Here is a 22192-nt window from a genome sequence, read left to right as displayed (position 1 = left end):
ATGCGAGGAACAGAGCGGGAAGTGAACGCACCGCTTTGGGTGGACAGAAAGGTGATCCTTCTTTGTTAAGACGTGAACGGATCACATTCGCTCCTACACAGCAAGTTGTCGGTCCAAATCCGACAGGTGTGTTTTTAGCCACTTGGATGGGAATGTGGGTGGAAAGTACAAGGAGTCCTGGTTTGATCCAAACTTCCTGTTGACCTGAGAATCGACACTGCAGTCGCTCCCTGTGATCCGTTCCTGCCCCCTCCTGGCCGTATACATGACAGCCGGGTGGATGAGTAGATGAAGTATAATCGAGGGTGATCCTACCGTGCACTGTCCCTCCACGCACACAGAAGAAGAATCATTGCGTCCGCAGGGCGTCCCGTCAATCACCTTATTGGATAATCGCACGTAGAACCTGAAGCCCGCCGCCCGGCAGTTGAGCTGGCAGTGTTGACCGTCGACAACTGAAAGCAGATTTAAAGCAGATTTAGACGACAGGAAACATGATAATGTCAAACCCGAGATGCCGTTTGGCATTTGGGAACGTTGACTGAACTCCTTTCCAATCATTTGACCATTCCATACTTTTTCAAACACATTATTTAATGTGTTTGATGTTTCATGTGTCATTGTTGGGGGTGGATGATTTGGTCTGTTTTACACATCTAATGTATGCGCTTTTAACAAGCATAACAACTTTTTTTATTTTAAACTTTTTTTTTTTACTTTTTTTATTTAAACTTTTTTAAAAAAAAAAAAACGTTTTTTAAGTTAATAAAAATGGGAAACATATATCAAATAAAATTGTGTATGCATATATTTTTAAAAATATTTTTTAGCACACATTGCTACTGTATTTTTTTTTTATTGCAGCATTAGCTATTTATGAAAGTGATTTGCCGCCACCTGTTGGACGGCAGTGGAAGCACACCCACAGTAAATAACATTTCCAGAAAGACAAAAGTGCTGCACGGTGGACGAGTGGTTAGCTTGATATTTAAAAAAAAAAAAAAAGATTAAAGACACACCTTTTTTAATCACGTATGTGACAAAAAATAAAAATAAAAATAAAAATAAAAATAAAAATAAAAATAAAAATAAAAATAAAAATAAAAATAAAAATAAAATAAAAATAAAAATAAAAATGAAAATGAAAATGAAAATGAAAATGAAAATGAAAATGAAAATGAAAATGAAAATGAAAATGAAAATGAAAATAATTAATTCAAAAAATAATTTATTAATTAAAAATAAAAAGGAATTAATTTTTAAAAATAAATAATTTAAATTATATTAGGAAAGCAGGAAGTGAACAAATGTAACAGTTACTGATTGTAAAAGTACCAGATGGAGGGGTAGGATTTAATAAGCTTTATTTCTTCCTCCTCCTTGATATTTTTTTTTAAAGATTAAAGACACACCTTTTTAATCAGGCTTTTAACTAATATTTTAAACTTTTCTTATGTTTTTATCTTTTCAGTCCTATTTTATGCTCTTAGTCTTCCTCAGGGGGGGTTCTCCACACTGTGTTGGTTCAATTCCACCCTTGGCCATCTCTGTTTGGAGTACACATATTTTCCCCGTGCATGCGTGGGTTGTTTGTCTATATGTGCCAAGACAGCTGGGATAGGCTCCGGCAACCCCCGCGACCCTTGTGAGGATACAGTGAAGAAAATAAGTATTTGAACACCCTGCTATTTTGCTATTTCTCCCACTTAGAAATCATGGAGGGGTCTGAAATTTTCATCGTAGGTGCATGTCCACTGTGAGAGAGATAAACTAAAAAGAAAAATCCAGAAATCACAATGCATGATTTTTTAACAATTTATTTGTGTGATACAGCTGCAAATAAGTATTTGAACACCTGTGTATCATCTAGAATTCTGACCCTGAAAGACCTGTTAGTCTGCCCATTAGAAGTCCACCTGCACTCCATGTATCATCCTGAATCAGATGCACCTGTTTGAGGTCGTTAGCTGCATAAAGACACCTGTCCACCCCATACAATCAGTAAGACTTTAACTTGTAACATGGCGAAGACCAAAGAGCTGTCCAAAGACACCAGAGACAAAATTGTACACCTCCACAAGGCTGGAAAGGGCTACGGAGCAATTACCAAGCAGCTTGGTGAAAAAAGGTCCACTGTTGGAGCTATCATTAGAAAATGGAAGAAGCTAAACATGACGGTCAATCTCAATCGGAGTGGAGCCCCATGCAAGATATCACCTCGTGGGGTCTCAATGATTCTAAGAAAGGTGAGGAATCAGCCCAGAACTACACGACAGGACTTGGTCAATGACCTGAAAAGAGCTGGGACCACCGTTTCCAAGGTTACTGTAGGTAATACACTAAGACGTCATGATGTGAAATCATGCATGGCACGAAAGGTTCCCCTGCTTAAACCAGCACATGTCAAGGCCCGTCTTAAGTTTGCATATGACCATTTGGATGATACAGAGGAGTCATGGGAGAAAGTTTTATGGTCAGATGAGACCAAAATAGAACTTTTTGGTCATAATTCCAATAAGCGTGTTTGGAGGAAGAAGAATGAAGAGTACAATCCGAAGAACACCATCCCTACTGTGAAGCATGGGGGTGGTAGCATCATGCTTTGGGGGTGTTTTTCTGCACATGGGACAGGACGAGTGCACTGCATTAAAGAGAGGATGACTGGGGCCGTGTATTGTGAGATTTTGGGGAACAACCTCCTTCCCTCTGTCAGAGCATTGAAGATGGGTCGTGGCTGGGTCTTCCAACACGACAACGACCCGAAGCACACAGCCAGGAAAACCAAGGAGTGGCTCCGTAAGAAGCATATCAAGGTTCTAGCATGGCCCAGCCAGTCTCCAGACCTGAACCCAATCGAAAATCTTTGGAGGGAGCTCAAACTCCGTGTTTCTCAGCGACAGCCCAGAAACCTGACTGATCTAGAGAAGATCTGTGTGGAGGAGTGGGCCAAGATCCCTCCTGCAGTGTGTGCAAACCTGGTGAAAAACTACAGGAAACGTTTGACCTCTGTAATAGCAAACAAAGGCTACTGTACCAAATATTAACATTCATTTTCTCAGGTGTTCAAATACTTATTTGCAGCTGTATCACACAAATAAATTGTTAAAAAATCATGCATTGTGATTTCTGGATTTTTCTTTTTAGTTTATCTCTCTCACAGTGGACATGCACCTACGATGAAAATTTCAGACCCCTCCATGATTTCTAAGTGGGAGAAATAGCAAAATAGCAGGGTGTTCAAATACTTATTTTCTTCACTGTAAGTGGTAGAAGATGTGCTTATTATTATTATTATAAAATGAATGAATGAAAGACAAAAGTGAAGATGAATTGTCGGTAATGGAGGTTGAGTAAAGTGCAGCACTTTACTAAACCCGCCCATAAAAAGTAAAATAAAAAAGCAAACATATAAAGCATTTCTTGCTAAAATATGCCGTAAATTAAAGGTTTGCCTGGTTACAAGCCAAGTGAGAAAAGGTCACCGAGTTTGAATAAACAAACATTTATCAACGCCACCGAGGCCAAGCGGGAAAAGAATAAGTCACAGGTCAGGGAAATGTGAACAACTGTGACCTCACAACTGGCAGACTTGACTATTTACATTTATTTCTTCAACAATGTCCCGTGTTTACCAGGAAATGAGACACCATGCTCACCTTCGTGAAAGGGCTCCCAGTCGTACAGTCGGCCCATAAAAGGCTGCTTGTTGTATGCGGAACATTGAACAGCTCGGATGTGTTTGCTGGATGCAGGACAGGCCTGGAAAGCAGCAAGAAGAAACGTGAGCACACAACCTTTGCAAGAATGAACCTTATTTTGAACCCCGATCTAAAAAAGACAGCAAAAATCTAAATCAAAATATTACTAAAAGAAAGATATGAGAAAAATATACAAAAAAACTTTGTACTTTAAAGAGAAAATGGTAGTAGAATTGCAATAAAAGTTGCTAAAGTGAAAACAAAACACAACTACAAAAACTTACTTTAGGAGCATTTTAAGATAATTTGCTGAAATTATGAGGACAAAAAGTCACAATATGTGAGAATAGTTCTTATAATAGCTGAGATGTTATCTTTTTGCTGTGTTGGCCTTTAAAGTGGTTAAAAGAAATATTTACACTTGTACTTTACAGCCCATTTTTACGCTTCCGTGACAGTTAGTTAAAAATGTTCAAATGTTACTTAAAAACATTTTTTCGACACTGGTATGACAGTTAAACATGTTAAAATGTACTTTAAAAATGTTTTTTTTTGCACTTGTATGGGCTTGTAACTTGTTTTTACACTTATTCACAATGCATTCACAATGAAAAGTTCCCTTAAAGGGGAAGTGTGCATTTTTTGCCCATCATTCACAATCCTTACATGAAACATGAACACATAATTCTTTCCTTTTCTTTGAATTCCGTGACAGTTAGTTAAAAATGTTCAAATGTTACTTAAAAACATTTTTTCGACACTGGTATGACAGTTAAACATGTTAAAATGTACTTTAAAAATGTTTTTTTTTGCACTTGTATGAGCTTGTAACTTGTTTTTACACTTATTCATAATGCATTCACAATGAAAAGTTCCCTTAAAGGGGAAGTGTGCATTTTTTGCCCATCATTCACAATCCTTACATGAAACATGAACACATAATTCTTTCCTTTTCTTTGAATTGCGTGACAGTTAAAAATGTTCAAATGTTGCTTAAAAACATCGTACGACACTGGTATGACAGTTAAACATGAAATTAAAATTAAAATTAAAATTAAAATTAAAATTAAAATTAAAATTAAAATTAAAATTAAAATTAAAATTAAAATTAAAATTAAAATTAAAATTAAAATTAAAATTAAAATTAAAATTAAAATTAAAATTAAAATTAAAATTAAAAAATTTAAAAAATAAAAAATAATCAGTTTTAAAAAATTAAAATTAATAAATTTTAAAAATTAAAATAAATAACTAAAATTATATTAGGAAAGCAGGAAGTGAACAAATGTAACAGTTAGTGATTGTAAAAGTACCAGATGGAGGGGTAGGATTTAATAAGCTTTGCTTCTTCCTACTCCTTTTGGACATGTGGAACTGGGAACTGATTATGGGATGCACTCAATTGGAATCTGATGCATGTTCAAATGAAATAAAACCATTACCATTACCAATAGCCAGTACAGTTTGACACTGGAACAGATACATTTTCCTATGGGGGGGGTTGAAATCCAAACAAACACGAGAGGTCTACCGCTAACATCTCTGCGTCACCCTAGCATGACCTTAAACACGCAGCAAGGCTTTGTTTGTTCCCAAAGGTGGGTGAGGACAAGGTGACACAAAAAAATGGAATGGTCGTTTTTGTCGCTCCAGGAAGTTCACATGATGACTCTGTGCTCTTTTTTTCTGTTTAGATGAAAAGCAGGTTTCTGTGAATCTAAACAAGCGGAGACTGTGATTTACTTTACTACTGATGCGCTTTGAATGCATCATGATGCATTTGCAGCGGCCACTAAGTTGATGATATCTACTTCTATGGAAGAATGTAGATGTATAAAAAAAAAAGCGTACATTAGTGCTGCAGAGCCTGCGGTGAGCGTGCTCCCCCGTGCAAACAGAAGTGGGCAGGGGGTCGTACGGACTCTCGGATTTCTGCTGCTGGGATCCGGAACTCTGTCTGGCCGAGGTCTGCCGGTAGAGCGGCGCCCAGAGAGGCTGCGTTTGGGCCCGGCTGTGGTGGTGCGTTTGGTGGCGCGACCTGAGGCCAACGTGTCGAGAGGAAGCCGAGCGTTTCTGTCTGTCGGGGTGGTGGACTCTTCCGGACCCGGTCTGCTCCGCATTGGAATGCAAAGGAGCTTTTCCGTAGCCGTACCTGCCGGGGGTGATGGGAATAATCCGCCTGAAAACACAATCAAAAATGCTCAACCCTTTCAGACCCAGCTGGGTTTTCTGGACAAATACTGTACCTATTATAAAGTCAAAAGAAAACAGCATTTGTTTGTTGTTTGTTTCTGATTCCTTGATGGTCCACTGGCGACAGGGTTTGGCAGCCCTCACCGATTTGGAGGGTGGGGGCTTTAAGGACTTGGCTCGAGAACCACAAGATCACGGGTTAGTTAGGCCGGTTGAAAAGTACAAAAACACATCCAAAGACTCATATGTAATGGCCGCTGATGTTTAGGAAAAGATATACTGGACATTGGATCCGCTGAAGGCGTTCGTTTGTCTTTAATCATCACTGAACAAAAAGTTTGTTGAAGTCACTAGCTTAACATTTATTTTGACAAAAACATGCACGTTAAATTTGTTGACGACTAAATCGAATTTAATGTTAGCAAAACCATGTGCGTCAGATTGGTTGGCAATTAAATCGCCTAAATATTTGTTTACAAATAATTGCTTTTAACGTTAGAAAACATGCGTATGTTTGTGGTGTGTGATTTGTTGCTGACTAAATCAACTTTAAACTTTGATGATTACTAAATTATCCTTAATGTTAGCAAAAACACATACGCTAGATTTGTAGAGGACTAAATCGCCATTAACGTTAGCAAAAATGTCTACACGAAATTTGTTGATTACTAAATTGTCCTTAATGTTAGCAAAAACACATACGCTAGATTTGTAGATGACTGAACCGCCTTTAATAATAGCTAAAATGCGTTTGTTAGATTTGTTGACGACTGAATTGCCTCTAACGTTAGCAAAACACACACGCTAGATTTGTAGATGAATAAAACGCCATTAACGTTAGCAAAAATGTCTACATGAAATTTGTTGACTACTAAATTATCCTTAATGTTAGCATAAACACATACTCTACATTTGTAGATGACTAAAATGCCATTAACGTAAAAATGTCTACAAGAAATTTGTTGACTACTTAAATATCCTGAATGTTAGTAAAACCATGTACATAAAATTTGTTGATTACTAATTTGCAAAAATGTGTATGTTCGATTTGTTGACAACAAAATCGCCTTTAACGTTAGCATAAACACATACGCTAGATTTGTTGACGACTAAATTGCCTCTAACGTTAGCAAAAACACATACGCTAGATTTGTAGATGACTAAATCGCCATTAACGTTGATATTTGTTGACTACTAAATTATCATCAGACTAACATCCTTAATGTTAGCAAAAACACATACGCTAGATTTGTAGATAACTAAAACACCATTAACGTAAAAATGTCTACACAAAATTTGTTGACTACTAAATTATCCTTAATGTTAGTAAAACCATGTACATGAAATTTGTTGATTACTAATTTGCAAAAATGTGTATGTTCGATTTGTTGACAACAAAATCGCCTTAAACATTAGCATAAACACATACGCTAGATTTGTAGATGACTAAATCGCCATTAACATTAGCAAAAATGTCTACAAGAAATTTGTTGACTATTAAATTATCCTTAATGTTAGCATAAACAATATGCTAGATTTGTAGATAACTAAAATGCCAATAAGGAAAAATGTGCAATGCAAAATGTGTATGACAACAAAATCGCCTTTAACGTTAGCATAAACACATACGCTAGATTTGTTGACGACTAAATTGCCTCTAACGTTAGCATGAACACATACGCTAGATTTGTTGACGACTGAATGGACTTTTAATAATAACAAATATGCGTTTGTTAGATTTGTTGACGACTGAATTTCCCCTAACGTTAGCAAAAACACATACGCTAGATTTGTTGACGACTAAATTGCCTCTAACGTTAGCAAAACACACACGCTAGATTTGTAGATGACTAAAACGCCATTAATGTAAAAATGTCTACATGAAATTTGTTGACTACTAAATTATCCTTAATGTTAGCAAAAACACATACGCTAAATTTGTAGATGAATAAAATGCCATTAACGTAAAAATGTCTACATGAAATTTGTTGACTACTAAATTAACCTTAATGTTAGCATAAACACATATGCTAGTTTTGTTGATGACTAAATTGCCTCTAACGTTAGCATGAACACATACGCTAGATTTGTTGACGACTGAATGGACTTTTAATAATAACAAATATGCGCTTGTTAGATTTGTTGACGACTGAATTTCCCCTAACGTTAGCAAAAACACATACGCTAGATTTGTTGATGACTAAATTGCCTCTAACGTTAGCAAAACACACACGCTAGATTTGTAGATGTATAAAACGCCACTAACGTTAGCAAGAATGTCTACATGAAATTTGTTGACTACTAAATTATCCTTAATGTTAGCATAAACACACACGCTAGATTTGTAGATGACTAAATCGCCATTAACGTTAGCAAAAATGTCTACATGAAATTTGTTGACTATTAAATTATCCTTAATGTTAGCAAAAACACATACGCTAGATTTGTAGATGATTGAACCGCTTTTAATAATAGCTAAAATGCGTTAGATTTGTTGACGACTGAATTTCCCCTAACGTTAGCAAAAACACATACGCTAGATTTGTTGACGACTAAATTGCCTCTAACGTTAGCATAAACACATACGCTAGATTTGTAGACGACTAAATCGCCATTAACGTTCGTAAAAATGTCTACTAAATTACCCTTAATGTTAGCAAAAACACTAACCTTAGATTTGTTGGCGACTGAACCGCCTTTAATAATAGCAAAAATGCATATGGTAGATTTGTTGAAAATGCAATTAACTTTAGCAAAAACATGTATGCTAGATTTGTAGATGGCTAAATCATCTTTAACGTGAGCAAAAACACGTTATATGTTACATTTGTTGGTGACCGAATCGCCTTTGATAATAGTAAAAGCGTACGTGAAAACATTTTCATGACTGAATTGCTTTTAATGTTAGAAAAGATGCGTAAGTTAGATTTGTTAGCAAGTGAATCGCCTTTAATAATAGCAAAAATGCATAAGCTATATTTGTTGGGGACAAAATTGCACCTAACTTTAGCAAAAACACATACGTATACATGTGAATGACTAAATCGCCATTAACGTTAGCAAAAATGTCTACATGAAATTTGTTGATTACTAAATTATCCTTAATGTTAGCATAAACACATACTCTATATTTGTAGATGACTAAATCACCATTAACGTTAGCAAAAATGTCTACATGAAATTTGTTGACTACTAAATTGTCCTTAATGTTAGCAGAAACACATACGCTAGATTTGAAGATGACTAAATCGCCATTAACGTAAAAATGTCTACATGAAATTTGTTGATTACTAAATTATCCTTAATGTTAGCAAAAACACATACTTTAGATTTGTCGATGACTAAATCACCATTAACGTAAAAATGTCACATGAACTTTGTTGACTACTAAATTATCCTTAGGGTTAGCAAAAACACATACGCTAGATTTGTAGATGACTGAACTGCCTTTAATAATAGCTAAAATGCGTTTGTTAGATTTGTTGACGACTGAATTTCCCCTAACGTTAGCAAAAACACATACGCTAGATTTGTTGACGACTAAATTGCCTCTAACGTTAGCAAAACACATACGCTAGATTTGTAGATGAATAAAACGCCATTAACGTTAGCAAAAATGTCTACATGAAAATTGTTGACTACTAAATTATCCTTAATGTTAGCAAAAACACATACGCTAGATTTGTAGATGACTAAATCGCCATTAACGTTAGCAAAAATGTCTACATGAAATTTGTTGACTACTAAATTATCCTTAATGTTAGCAAAACACACACCTTAGATTTGTTGGTGACTGAACCACCTTTAATAGTAGCTAAAATGCGTTTGTTAGTAGATTTGTTGACGATTGAACCGCCTTTAATAATAGCTAAAATGCGTTTGTTAGATTTGTTGACGACTGAATTTCCCCTAACGTTAGCAAAAACACATACGTTGGATTTGTTGACGACTAAATGTACTTTAACATTTTTGATTTCTTGAGTTAGCAAAACATCTTATGTTAGATTTGTTGATGAAATAATGTCAGAGACGAACTACCATCCAATGTCGCCGTACCTGCGTCCACCAGGTGGGGTCGCCATCAAGTGACGCGGTTCCTGGTGACCTCCGGCGTCAGACCATGCCGCGGTGTCTCGGTACACAGGAACTGAAGGCTTCAGGGCTGAGATGACATGTCTGTGGTGTAAGGACGGCGCGTACACCCGCAGGCAGGGTCGACTCCTCTCCTGCACGCCACTTCCACAGGTCAGAGAGCAGGCCGACCAGGACCCCCAGGAACCCCAGGAGCCTTGAAGTCCTCCATGGTTTGTTCTAAAGTCCTGCAGGGTGGCTGTCCTCTGGGGGACCTGCAACAATCAGATGCCAAACATCTTAAATGTCCTCACAAGTCAGTGATCTCATCTCCAAGAGATCCAGTCCAGGTTTTTAAGTGTTGGCCAGCAGCCTTCCTCGGCTCCACGGCTCCTTGGCGCCGTCCTTCTTTGAGACCTCGCCAGAGACATTTAAGTCAACTTGTGATGGACCAGTATGGTGCCAAGCCAGGCACGGTTTACTGTGGATCTGCTTAAGTAGTCCCATTCACCAGCGTCCAGGCGGCTTGGACTTCTTCTGGATGGGAAGTTTGAAAGGCAAGACTTGCGACGGTAGCTCGTATGCGCAAAAGTTCAAAGGTCGCACATCAGCGCAAAGTCCAATAGCCCCGAGGTCATACAGTTTGGAATTGGACCACATCCGCTTTGCTTTTTCTTTGGCCGACTCACATTCAAAGCAGTCGTCCAATGCATTGTAACTAAAAATGTCATTACATTAATCACAGTTTTCAAATTAATTAATCATGATTAGTCATCATTTGCAAGTATGTGTGAAATATGTCAGTCAAAATCGTCTAAAATGTCTTTGAAAAATGGCTGGGATTAAATTAGTTAATAATTATAAGGTGGGGCTGCACAGTAATCGAGTGGTTAATTATACCTTTTGAGTGTTAAGTTGGTGTGTGATGAGTTTAGTGTTCTTTGTAAGAACACTAACACATTCCAAAAACATGCTAGGTTAATTGGCCGCTCCAAATTGTCCATAGGTATGAATGTGAGTGTGAATGGTTGTTTGTCTATATGTGCCCTGGGATTGGCTGGCCACCAGTCCAGGGTGTACCCCGCCTCTCGCCCCGAGACAGCTGGGATAGGCTCCAGCACCCCCGTGACCCTTGTGAGGATAACCAGTATAGAAAATTAAATTAAATTAAATTAAATTAAATTAAATTAAATTAAATTAAATTAAATTAAATTAAATTAAATTAAATTAAATTAAATTAAATTAAATTAAATTAAATTTTCTCATTAATTTCTGGTGATATAGACATAATAAGCAGTAATTTAATTTAATTTAATTTAATTTAATTTAATTTAATTTAATTTAATTTACTTTACTTTACTTTACTTTACTTTACTTTACTTTACTTTACTTTAATTTAATTTAATTTAATTTAATTTAATTTAATTTAATTTAATTTAATTTAATTTAATTTAATTTAATTTAATTTAATTTAATTTAATTTAATTTACTTTACTTTACTTTACTTTACTTTACTTTAATTTAATTTAATTTAATTTAATTTAATTTAATTTAATTTAATTTAATTTAATTTAATTCTGGTGATATAGACATAATATGACGAAGGTGGCTATGGTCAAAATTAAAAAAAAAAACCAGTACATTACCTGTCCTGTTACCAATATTCAACATGCTACCTTTTCTTCCAACCTGTTTATTTTTCATGGAAATTGAATTGCCATACTGTGATTGGCCGAAGACCGCTGGGATAGGCTCCAGCACCCCCGCGACCCTCGTGAGGATAAGCGGTAGAAAATGAATGAATAGTCACCATTTGTAAGTATGTGTGAAATATGTCTGTTTTGAAAGTCAGTCAAAATCGTCTAAAATGTCTTTGAATTAAATGAGTTAATAATGATAAGGTGTGCATGAGACAGTAAAAATAAGAAAGCTTGTCCACAAGGTCACTTATGAAAAAGTATATTCCACAAAACAGCAGCAACAGGACCAATGACGCATGTTGGTTCGTTGCTGTTAACCTCTCGTCCTCCAAACACAAAAAGCCATCAGCACCCTGCGGTGGCTTGATGTTTTTGGGAGCGTTCCCACTGTCTGTCCACACTTAGCAGGAAGCAGGAAGTTTCCTGGGAGGCATTTGGCGAACAGAAAGAGAAAACGTCACGCCGGTGCCAAGCATGCGATGACAAAGCAGAGAAAGAAGAGTCTGACAACATGAGAACCGAAGACGGCACGTGTTTGGACTCGGGTGCTGCTTCTCACCTTCCTGTGGTCGGTTGCGTGCTGGCACCTCAGAGGCTCCGAGCAAAGCAGAAGAAACGCCAAAACCCTACATAAGACATCCATATTACTCATTTCATATCAACAAGACGATGTATTGATGATATGATGATATGACTTTTACCTGACGATCCACAAGCACACTCCTCGCATTGTTGATGGACGGTTGCACTTCCACACTAACAACGAGAAGTAGAAATTACAATGCAAACTTGCTCATTCAAACATTTCAACCGGTTTGTACTCCAGTGCCATTGAGGTTATTATTAATATTATATATTACATTCAGGGCGGCACGGTGGTCTAAAGGTTAGCACGCAGACCTCACAGCTAGGAGACCAGGGTTCAATTCCATCCTCGGCCATCTCTGTGTGGAGTTTGCATGTTCTCCCCGTGGGTTTTCTCCGGTTTCCTCCCACATTCCAAAAACATGCTAGGTTAATTGGAGACTCCAAATTGTCCATAGGTATGAATGTGAGTGTGAATGGTTGTTTGTCTATATGTGCCCTGTGATTGGCTGGCCACCAGTCCAGGGTGGACCCCGCCTCTCGACCCTCATGAGGAAAAAGCGGTAGAAAATGAATGAATGAATGTAATATTCATTTATAAATTATACATTTAATATATACATTTATATATTAAATTTATATAAATAGCAAAAATAAATAAATAAATGCCAAAAAATTTGTTTGCAATTTACAGCACTCATCAAAACATTAAAAATTATTATCAAAAAATAGTGCAGCAAAAAGAAATACTATAAAACTAAATAATTTTACTCAAATTACAGACACTTTTAAAAAAGATTGATGTGTTTTCATGACAGGAGATTAAATTATTAATTTTTTTATTTTATTAAATAATTATTTTACATAATTATAGCTCATATTTTCTCATCCCGACTCATTCATTCATTCCAGTCCTGTCCTGCAGATTCACATTGAAAGTCAACTAGATGACATCCAGGTCAAAAAGCAAGCATAAACACTCTACATGACCCCCCCCACTTGACCGTGTGAGTTGCCCTACGACCTCTGGCACCCAATAGGGACACCCCCACCCCGCTGCTGACGAACCACAACCCCTCAATGATGGACATAAACGGCAACTTTTATCCAAAGTGCCTCTTGGATATAGTTGCAATGAATCAGCCACATGCAGTCATGGAACACCAGGTTATACAAATAACACATGCAGAAATAATAATAATAATCATCATCATCATCATAATAATCATAATAACCAAAATAATGAGGACTTACCTGCTGCAGGTATTCTTAAACTCCACTGGACATGTTCTACTCTGCAGGATCCTCCTCCATGAATCCACTTTCAGTCCAAGTTTGCTCCCGTCCACACATCCCACCCGCCGAATGAAGTGAAACACGCATATCGGCTCCGAATCAAAGTCGAATCCAAACGCAGACAACCACCAAAGTCCTCCTGTTCGGCTCCTGTTGCTTCTGCACTCACACACTGACTGACTGAATGACAGAAGCTCTGCAGAGAGGCGACATGCGGTTAGAAAAGCCGACTCTTTTGCGCCCCCTGCTGGATGCACGGTTCTCTGCAGGGATAATAATGCTCTGTTTGAAAGCTATTATTATCCTCCATGCATCTGTCTGCAGGGGGGGGCTGGGAAGGAGGTGAGGGGTGACCTTTGACTCCAGTGTTTACAAATCCTTCACAGACCAATTAAAGCATCAATAATGAAGTGTTATTGTTCTGCATGAACCCACCAGAGGCATCTCGGTGTGACATATATACCAACATAAAAAAACATTCATACATTTTCATTCACATGAATAGATCAATAATAATCCTACAAAATATTAGGACAATCTAAAAATGACTAAATAAAATCAAATAAATTAGCAGAATGAATTAATTCATAGAAAAAGTACTATGGAAATGTATATTAATAAAGGAGACAAGATATTACAGCTGCCGTCCATCTCCCTGCTTGGTACTGCGTCATTAAACCGAGGTTAAAAACACCAATTATTTACGCATGGTTTGCATGAGCAGATGGTCCAGACCTGGTCAAGCCTCCACGACCCTTCAGGGACATTCCAGCGGGAGTTCACGCAACTCCTAGGACCTTGAGTAGTCCTTGGAGTTACACGTATAAAGATTATTTGTAGGAAAACTGGTTTGAAAATACATAAATGCATTTTGTATGAAAAATAATATCATAAGTAACCATATACCTGGTACTGCGTATGCCATTATTATTACATGATAAGCCGTATTTATTTATTTTATTTGTATTTTTATAGAAATTAAACCTCATTATATTTTTGTGGGAAAAAGTAACATTAAGTAACATTATTTAAAATTATTTTAAAATGAATTTAATTAAATAATAAACAACCATAAATTTATTTTAAATTATTTAAAAATTAATTTGTGCAAATAAAGATAAAAATATTTTCCCCCCAAAAGACACCTGGTATTATTTTTATAAACAATTGTATTTGTATTTTGATGCCAAATAAACATCATTATTATATTGTGTTAAAATAGTTTAAAAATCTGTAATATTATTAAAAATTATTAAAAAATGAATTTGTGCAAATAATGATAAACATCCTTACCCCCAACAGACACCTGGTACCTGATTTGTATTTATTCTTATAATGCAATTGTATTTGTATTTTGATGCCACATAAACATCATTATTATACTGTGTTAAAATGGTTTAAAAATCGGTTAAATTATTTAAAATTATTTAAAAATGAATTTGTGCAAATAATGATAAACACCCGTACCCCCAACAGATACCTGGTATTTTATTCCTATTTATTTTTATAATACAATTGTTTTTGTATTTTGATGCCAAATAAACATCATTATTATATTGTGTTAAAATGGTTTAAAAATCGGTGACATTATATAAAAAGGAATTTGTGCAAATAATGATAAACATCCTTACTCCAAACAGACACCTGGTATTTTATTCCTATTTTATAATAGAATTTTATTTGTATTTTGATGCCAAATAAGCATCATTATTATATTGTGTTAAAATGGTTTAAAAATCGGTGAAATTATTTAAAATTATTTAAAAATGAATTTGTGCAAATAAAGATAAACATGCTTACCCCCAACAGACACCTGGTGTTTTATTCCAATTTATTTTTATAAACAATTGTATTTGTATTTTCATGCCAAATAAACACCATTATTATATTGTGTAAAAATGGTTTAAAAATCGGTGACATTATTTTAAATTATTTTAAAATGAATTTGTGCAAATAAAGATAAACATCCTTACCCCCAACAGACACCTGGTATTTTATTCCTATTTATTTTTATAATACAATTTTATTTGTATTTTGATGCCAAATAAACATCATTATTATATTGTGTAAAAATGGTTTAAAAATTGGTGACATTATTTTAAATTATTTAAAAATAAATTTGTGTAAATAAAGATAAACATGCTTAACCCCAACAGACACCTGGTGTTTTATTCCCATTTATTTTTGATAAACAATTGTATTTGTATTTTCATGCCAAATAAACACCATTATTATATTGTGTTAAAATGGGTTAAAAATCGGTGACATTATTTTAAATTATTTAAAATGAATTTGTGCAAATAAAGATAAACGTCCTTACCCCCAACAGACACCTGGTATTTTATTCCTATTTATTTTTATAATACAATTTTATTTGTATTTTGATGCCAAATAAACATCATTATTATATTGTGTAAAAATGGTTTAAAAATTGGTGACATTATTTTAAATTATTTAAAAATAAATTTGTGTGAATAAAGATGAACATGCTTGCCCCCAACAGACACCTGGTGTTTTATTCCCATTTATTTTTTATAAACAATTGTATTTGTATTTTCATGCCAAATAAACACAATTATTATATTGTGTAAAAATGGTTTAAAAATCGGTGACATTATTTTAAATTATTTAAAAATGAATTTGTGCAAATAAAGATAAACATCCTTACCCCCAACAGACACCTGGTATTTTATTCCTATTTATTTTTATAATACAATTTTATTTGTATTTTGATGCCAAATAAACATCATTATTATATTGTGTAAAAATGGTTTAAAAATTGGTGACATTATTTTAAATTATTTAAAAATAAATTTGTGTAAATAAAGATAAACATGCTTACCCCCAACAGACACCTGGTGTTTTATTCCCATTTATTTTTTATAAACAATTGTATTTGTATTTTCATGCCAAATAAACACTATTATTATATTGTGTTAAAATGGGTTAAAAATCGGTGACATTATTTGAAATTATTTAAAAATAAATTTGTGCAAATAAAGATAAACATGCTTACCCCCAACAGACACCTGGTGTTTTATTCCCATTTATTTTTTATAATACAGTTGTATTTGTATTTTTATGCCAAATAAACATTATTATATTATGTAAAAATGGTTTAAAAATAGGTGAGATTTTTAAAAATTATTTAAAAATGAACTTATGCAAATAAAGATAAACATTCTTACCCCCAACAGACATCCGTGGATTTGCGTTTCATCACGGCCATGACATGAGGAAGTCCGGTGAATACGTTCAGTCCTGTTAGGAGACATGCTTGGGACAGGCAAGGAGGGGTACACAAACCGCATGTGGATAGAGAATTTATTTGACTACCAAGTGCAGAATGATAGAGAAATCCAGTGTCCTCCTCTGTGTCCTGCGTCAGGCAAGGAGACAGTGAGGAACATTAGATCATTAGACCGTTAGATGAGGTTTAAGACACTGCAAAGTTCATTCTCAGAAAAAAAAAGGTCCTGGTCATTTCAAGCTGATGACGCTGATGACTCTCTTCAAGTATGATGCAGCTCCGAAAGACTGTCCCGACTCTACATTCAATCCACGAGTCCTTAAAGCGGCGTACATCCATCAGGAGAAGGTGCTTCCCGCACGCGACTGGGGGAGCTAAACCTGTCAGACTCAAAAAGTCAGTTAAGTGGAAAGGTCAGGAGGTGAGAGCGTGTCTTTAGTGGGAAAGAAGATGGACGACGGCGAGGCGTTCACTTGGAGAGCTTGGCAAGGCTGGCTTGGCGAAAGGCCGCTCGGTCCCTCATCTCCAGCACGCAGTCCCTGACCATGTCGGCAAACATGGAGGGCCACAGCGTGTGGAGGGCCTCGCCCTTCAGGTTGGTGTCCGAGGCCCTGCGCACCAGGTCCTGGAGGTACTGGTCCACCATGGTGGCCCGCTCTGATGGCTCCACTGCACCCTCCTGTGAAGGAAGGACCACAAGGTGACGACAAGATGTTACCACAAAGATGGTAAAGGTCCTATAATATATAGTATATTATATCATATTCATATAGTATTCATTCATTCATTCATTTTCTACCGCTTATCCTCACGAGCATCGCGGGGGTGCTGGAGCCTATCCCAGCTGTCTTCGGGGAGAGGCGGGGTACACCCTGGACTGGTGGCCAGTCAATCACAGGGCACATATAGACAAATATAGACATATATATATTATATATATAATTATATATTATATACATATTATATAATATTTATAATATATAATATTATATGTAATATGGGATTGAACTCGGGTCTACTAGCTGTGAGGTCTGTGCGCTAACCACCCGACCACTGTGCAGCCTATACGTATATTATATATAATATTATTTATATTATTATATACATTATATAACATAATAATTATATTAAATTATTATATAAATTATGATATAATTATTATGCAATATTTATATAATAATACATAATATATAATATTATATATGATATATATTATATAATATTATATAATATATAAATTAATATTATATAATATTATAATATTGAATAAATAATATATAATATTATATATGATATATATTATATAAATATTATATAATATATATATATTAATATTATATAATATTTATATAATAATATATAATATATATTTAGAGGCTGCACAGTGGCCGAGTGGTTAGCACGCAGACCTCACTGCTAGGAGACCCGAGTTCAATCCCATATTACATATATTATAATATATTATATAAATATTATCATATAAATATTATTATACCTCGGCCATCTGTGTGTGGAGTTTGCGTGTTTACTTCGGGTACTCCGGTTTCCTCCCACAGTCCAAAAACATGCTAGGTTAATTAGCCACTCCAAATTGTCCATAGGTATGAATGTGAGTGTGAATGGTTGTTTGTCTATATGTGCCCTGTGATTGGCTGGCCACCAGTCCAGGGTGGACCCCGCCTCTTGCCCGAAGACAGCTGGGATAGGCTCCAGCATCTCCTGCAACCCTTGTGAGGATAAGCGGTAGAAAATGAATGAATGAATGAATATCACATCCGTTCACAAATGGAGTTCGATGCTGATATACTGATATACCATCTTAGAACTGTTAGAACAATAGGGGTCCCTTCCAGAGGACCCCTGCTCACGTCAATGCAGACCTCAGGGCTGTCCATGCTGCTGTCCCGGCTCGGGTAGTTGAACAGCGCTCGGCTCAGACCTTCGCCCAGGAGCTTCCCGTTGTCTCGCAGCTCCTCTGGGCTGAGTCCCGCCCGCCGGCCACGCCCCTCCAACAGGAACTGCAGCTGGCGCTTCCTTCAGGGTGAGAAAGAGAAGTGGGGGGGGGGGGGGGGGGAGTGAGTGACGTGATGTTAAAATGACAATCTGCGGCTTGTTAATACAGTATCAGCGGCAGCCAGCACATTCCTTACAATTCATTGGAAGTGGAGGGAACGAGCATGCTGGGAAAACAACGCAGCCTGAAATCATATCATCTGGTACAGTTGGAAAATAACTACAGCACTATTATACTCATTATGTACAGTATGACATATTTTGATCATGATTTGGAGCATTGAAATATTGAAGCAAAGTAAGTTAAATACAAATGCAAGGCAGAAAAAGCATTCTAATTGTGAATATGAATATTCCACACTGGCCCCTAACTGTGACAGTTTTATTGATGTCTTAACCATCCTTTTGTGTTAGGGTCGGCACCGACACATTTTACATTTTAATGCATAAAAAGAATCACGTAATATTTGTTTATTGCATCAAGGCTTTTTGACTTTGTCAGGAAACTGTATTTCAACAAAATAAAACCAAAAATAATAATCTTTACTACATTTTAAAATAGTCTGGTTGAAATTATGACCACTGTATTGTTAAGGTCGCTTTCGACACGGTTATAATAATATGACTATAAAGCAATATTTTGAGCCAGAACTGAAATCATAAGTGAAGAGCTTGCAACCAAAAGGCGCTAAATCCATTTTGACTGATTTCGAGAAAATTAATGATTTTTAACTATGCACATATCAATCTATTTGGTCATCAAGTCTATATTGCAAATGAAAGAGCTATCAATATAGGTCATAAAAATGCATGCTATAAAAATCCTGCACACACCATGTATTTTATATATTTTTAAATTTTTTTTTTTTTTTCGGATTTAGCGCCTTTTGGCTGAAATAAATTTGAAGTCACCTTTAACTTCTTCAATGGCATTGTTGTAAAAGAATGTAAGGTGCTTTAATGTGCTATGCTAATGAAATAATTACAACACAGAAGCCATTCTCAACATACAATACAAAATAATTATTATGAATGAAATGAATAAAAATGTTATTAAAAGCAGTGCTCATATTTGACTCTATACATTGTATGTTTTTTAGTAAAATAATGTTTCTCATGAAACATGAACTCATGAAGGTAGAGACATGCCTTTTATGGCGTAAAAAAAAAACTTCCATGTTACAGAATACTGTAAAAACACAATTTGTGTTCTCCTGAATTGCATAACATACTGTAACTATCATACGTGTACTTCATGTACACAAACAAAACAGGATGCGCACTGATACTGGCTTTCTGTATGTGCAGTGCCAATTGTATTCTTCTCTCTGATTGGTCAGATTATCAATAGATGGGAAACTTGGCCCAATCAGAATAATGAATAAAGAAATTGATTTAGCTCCTTTTGGTTGAAATCTGAAATGGAAATAGCGCCTTTTGGTTGAAAGCATACATTTCATATCACTTTTTTTCATATTTTTTAAAATGATTTCAAGAGCAAAATATGTGATTTGGATACACATGACAGAGGTCTATTAAACTCATGAAAAACATGCAACTTAGTGAAAATTGGATTTAGCGCCTTTTGGTTGAAAGCTCTTCAAATAGAAATGGAGGGGTATAGTGACAAAAAAAAGGCCTCCATGCCCACACCAAAAGTACTAAAAAGCAACATTTTCATGGATGAGGAAGCCTAAGAAGGTAACCAAGACATGAGAAGCAAATTTGATGGTTATTGTTTTTAGTGTATTTTATAGCTGATTTAATACACGGGTCAAAACCCACCCGTTGACATAAGAGACCATACCAGGAAGCTAACAACAAGAGGAAGGTTAAATGCCTGCTGTATTATTAGTGTAGCACAGGGGTGCTCACACTTTTTCAGCATGCGAGCTACTTTTAAAATAACCGAGTCAAAATGATCTACCCACTACAAAAATGCAAAACATCTATTTATTTTCAAATGTATTGAGGATTATTTGTACGTACAATGTATGTTGATGTACCTTACATAACCAAATGAGCCAATATTGCAAAACACACATAATTAACTATTAACATTTTTTGTAATTACCTGAGTTTACTTTGATGACTTGCACTGAATTGAACCAGCCAGGGATGCATAGTCCGGACAGTAGCTGCTGATAGCCAGCCTCAAGCACACTTCCAAATGTTTATCAGTCATGGATAATATCCGTATCATAATATCCGTATAATATTCCATATCCGTATGGAAGTGATATGTTTTTTGCCTTTTTACTTGGTCCAGCTCCTTCACTCATTTTAGTGACCATAAACTTTAGCGAGGGCTTAAAATCTCGCAATTCGCCGACTAGCTTAGCACTTTGCATCGCTGTTTACGCATGAGCGGTGGCCTAAAGGTCAAAATTCAGTTGTCATCTGACTGGTTGTCCTGTATGTCAATCAAGTAACGGGGATGGATGATAGGCTGACATCGTAAGTTCTGCTGCACTTAGAGACGTTGTTTGATTTGATTGGTCGCCCGAAGGGCAACATTCAGTTGTCATCTGAATGGCTGCCCTGTATATCAATCAAGTGACGGCATTGATGCTAGGATGATATTTTTTTAATGTCACGCCGCGATCGACCAGTACCACCTCCGCGATCGACCGGTAGCTCGCGATCGACTTAATGAGCACCCCTGGTGTAGCAGCTTCAAGGCCTGGTGGTGCCGTCAAATACATGAAAAGTGGCGGTGCAACACCGTGGAGCATTTAGGTATGCGTCACATTTCAATGTAGGCATCATGAAGGCGAAGGTGTCTCGTGTTGAAGATGAACCTCGTGTGTGAAAGTGTAAAAAGAAGCGAACCGCTCTAAAAGTCTGGAGCCTTACTGCAATGACCTTTACGATTTTTTTGGAATTAAAAAAAAAGCCAAAAAAAGCTAGTAGCGTCATACACTTCCATGGCTAAAGGGGTTTAAACGTTGCGATTGCTCGTAAACTTTTCAGTGTTGTCATCCATGGAGGCAGGTTACTATTTACAGTTCAGCCAAAGTGCTAAGTGCTAAGTGCTAAGTGCTAAGTGCATGCCAGAGGACGCAATCAGAGCTGCAGGAAGAGAAAAAAGTGGAATGTGTGTACGTCCCGGTGCCAAGTTCCCACCCAGAGACACGTCGGCTAACGGCGCCGGTTCCTTGGTGCCAGGCTCACACAAATATGCACTCATAGAAACACACACACACACACACACACAGAATGCTGCATTCAAGCACACACATGCCTTCCACTTCCACAAGCTACGACTCGGCGCTGTGAAGACGAGAGGGACGCCACGTCCCTCGCGTGCTTTAATGCGCCTCGCACGCCAGTCGTTAAGCCGTGGTTCATGCCGAGTGCCGTTGTGACGCGAGTCTGAGCTCCTC

The 22192-nt window shown here is 36.4% G+C and overlaps 2 protein-coding genes across 3 annotated transcripts in view; both read right to left on the bottom strand.

Annotated features, from left to right (window-relative positions):
• LOC131139249 (thrombospondin type-1 domain-containing protein 4-like) overlaps nucleotides 1-14569 on the bottom strand; it is a 40308-nt gene extending 25739 nt beyond the window's left edge. Inside the window, exons 1-7 of the mRNA XM_058088654.1 lie at nucleotides 13502-14569; nucleotides 12364-12418; nucleotides 12222-12288; nucleotides 9948-10237; nucleotides 5550-5877; nucleotides 3657-3759; nucleotides 316-455 (exon numbers count right to left, since the gene is read on the bottom strand). Of these exons, the coding sequence (XP_057944637.1) occupies nucleotides 316-455; nucleotides 3657-3759; nucleotides 5550-5877; nucleotides 9948-10237; nucleotides 12222-12288; nucleotides 12364-12392 (957 nt within the window). The 5' untranslated portion in view covers nucleotides 12393-12418; nucleotides 13502-14569. The remainder of the gene's footprint in view (nucleotides 1-315; nucleotides 456-3656; nucleotides 3760-5549; nucleotides 5878-9947; nucleotides 10238-12221; nucleotides 12289-12363; nucleotides 12419-13501) is intronic.
• Nucleotides 14570-16849: 2280 nt separating this feature from the next.
• LOC131139251 (leucine-rich repeat-containing protein 49) overlaps nucleotides 16850-22192 on the bottom strand; it is a 33923-nt gene continuing 28580 nt past the window's right edge. The window contains exons 17-18 of one of the 2 annotated variants that reach the window (XM_058088655.1): nucleotides 18662-18827; nucleotides 16850-17472 (exon numbers count right to left, since the gene is read on the bottom strand). In XM_058088655.1, coding sequence (XP_057944638.1) covers nucleotides 17263-17472; nucleotides 18662-18827 — 376 coding nt within the window. In that variant the 3' untranslated portion in view covers nucleotides 16850-17262. The remainder of the gene's footprint in view (nucleotides 17473-18661; nucleotides 18828-22192) is intronic. The other variant, XM_058088656.1, reaches the window with a different exon arrangement.

The sequence above is a fragment of the Doryrhamphus excisus genome, chromosome 12, assembly GCF_030265055.1.
Source record: "Doryrhamphus excisus isolate RoL2022-K1 chromosome 12, RoL_Dexc_1.0, whole genome shotgun sequence".
Lineage (NCBI taxonomy): Eukaryota > Metazoa > Chordata > Actinopteri > Syngnathiformes > Syngnathidae > Doryrhamphus > Doryrhamphus excisus.
Note: the sequence above shows the minus strand (reverse complement) of the source record. Positions and strands in the feature narration are given on the sequence as shown.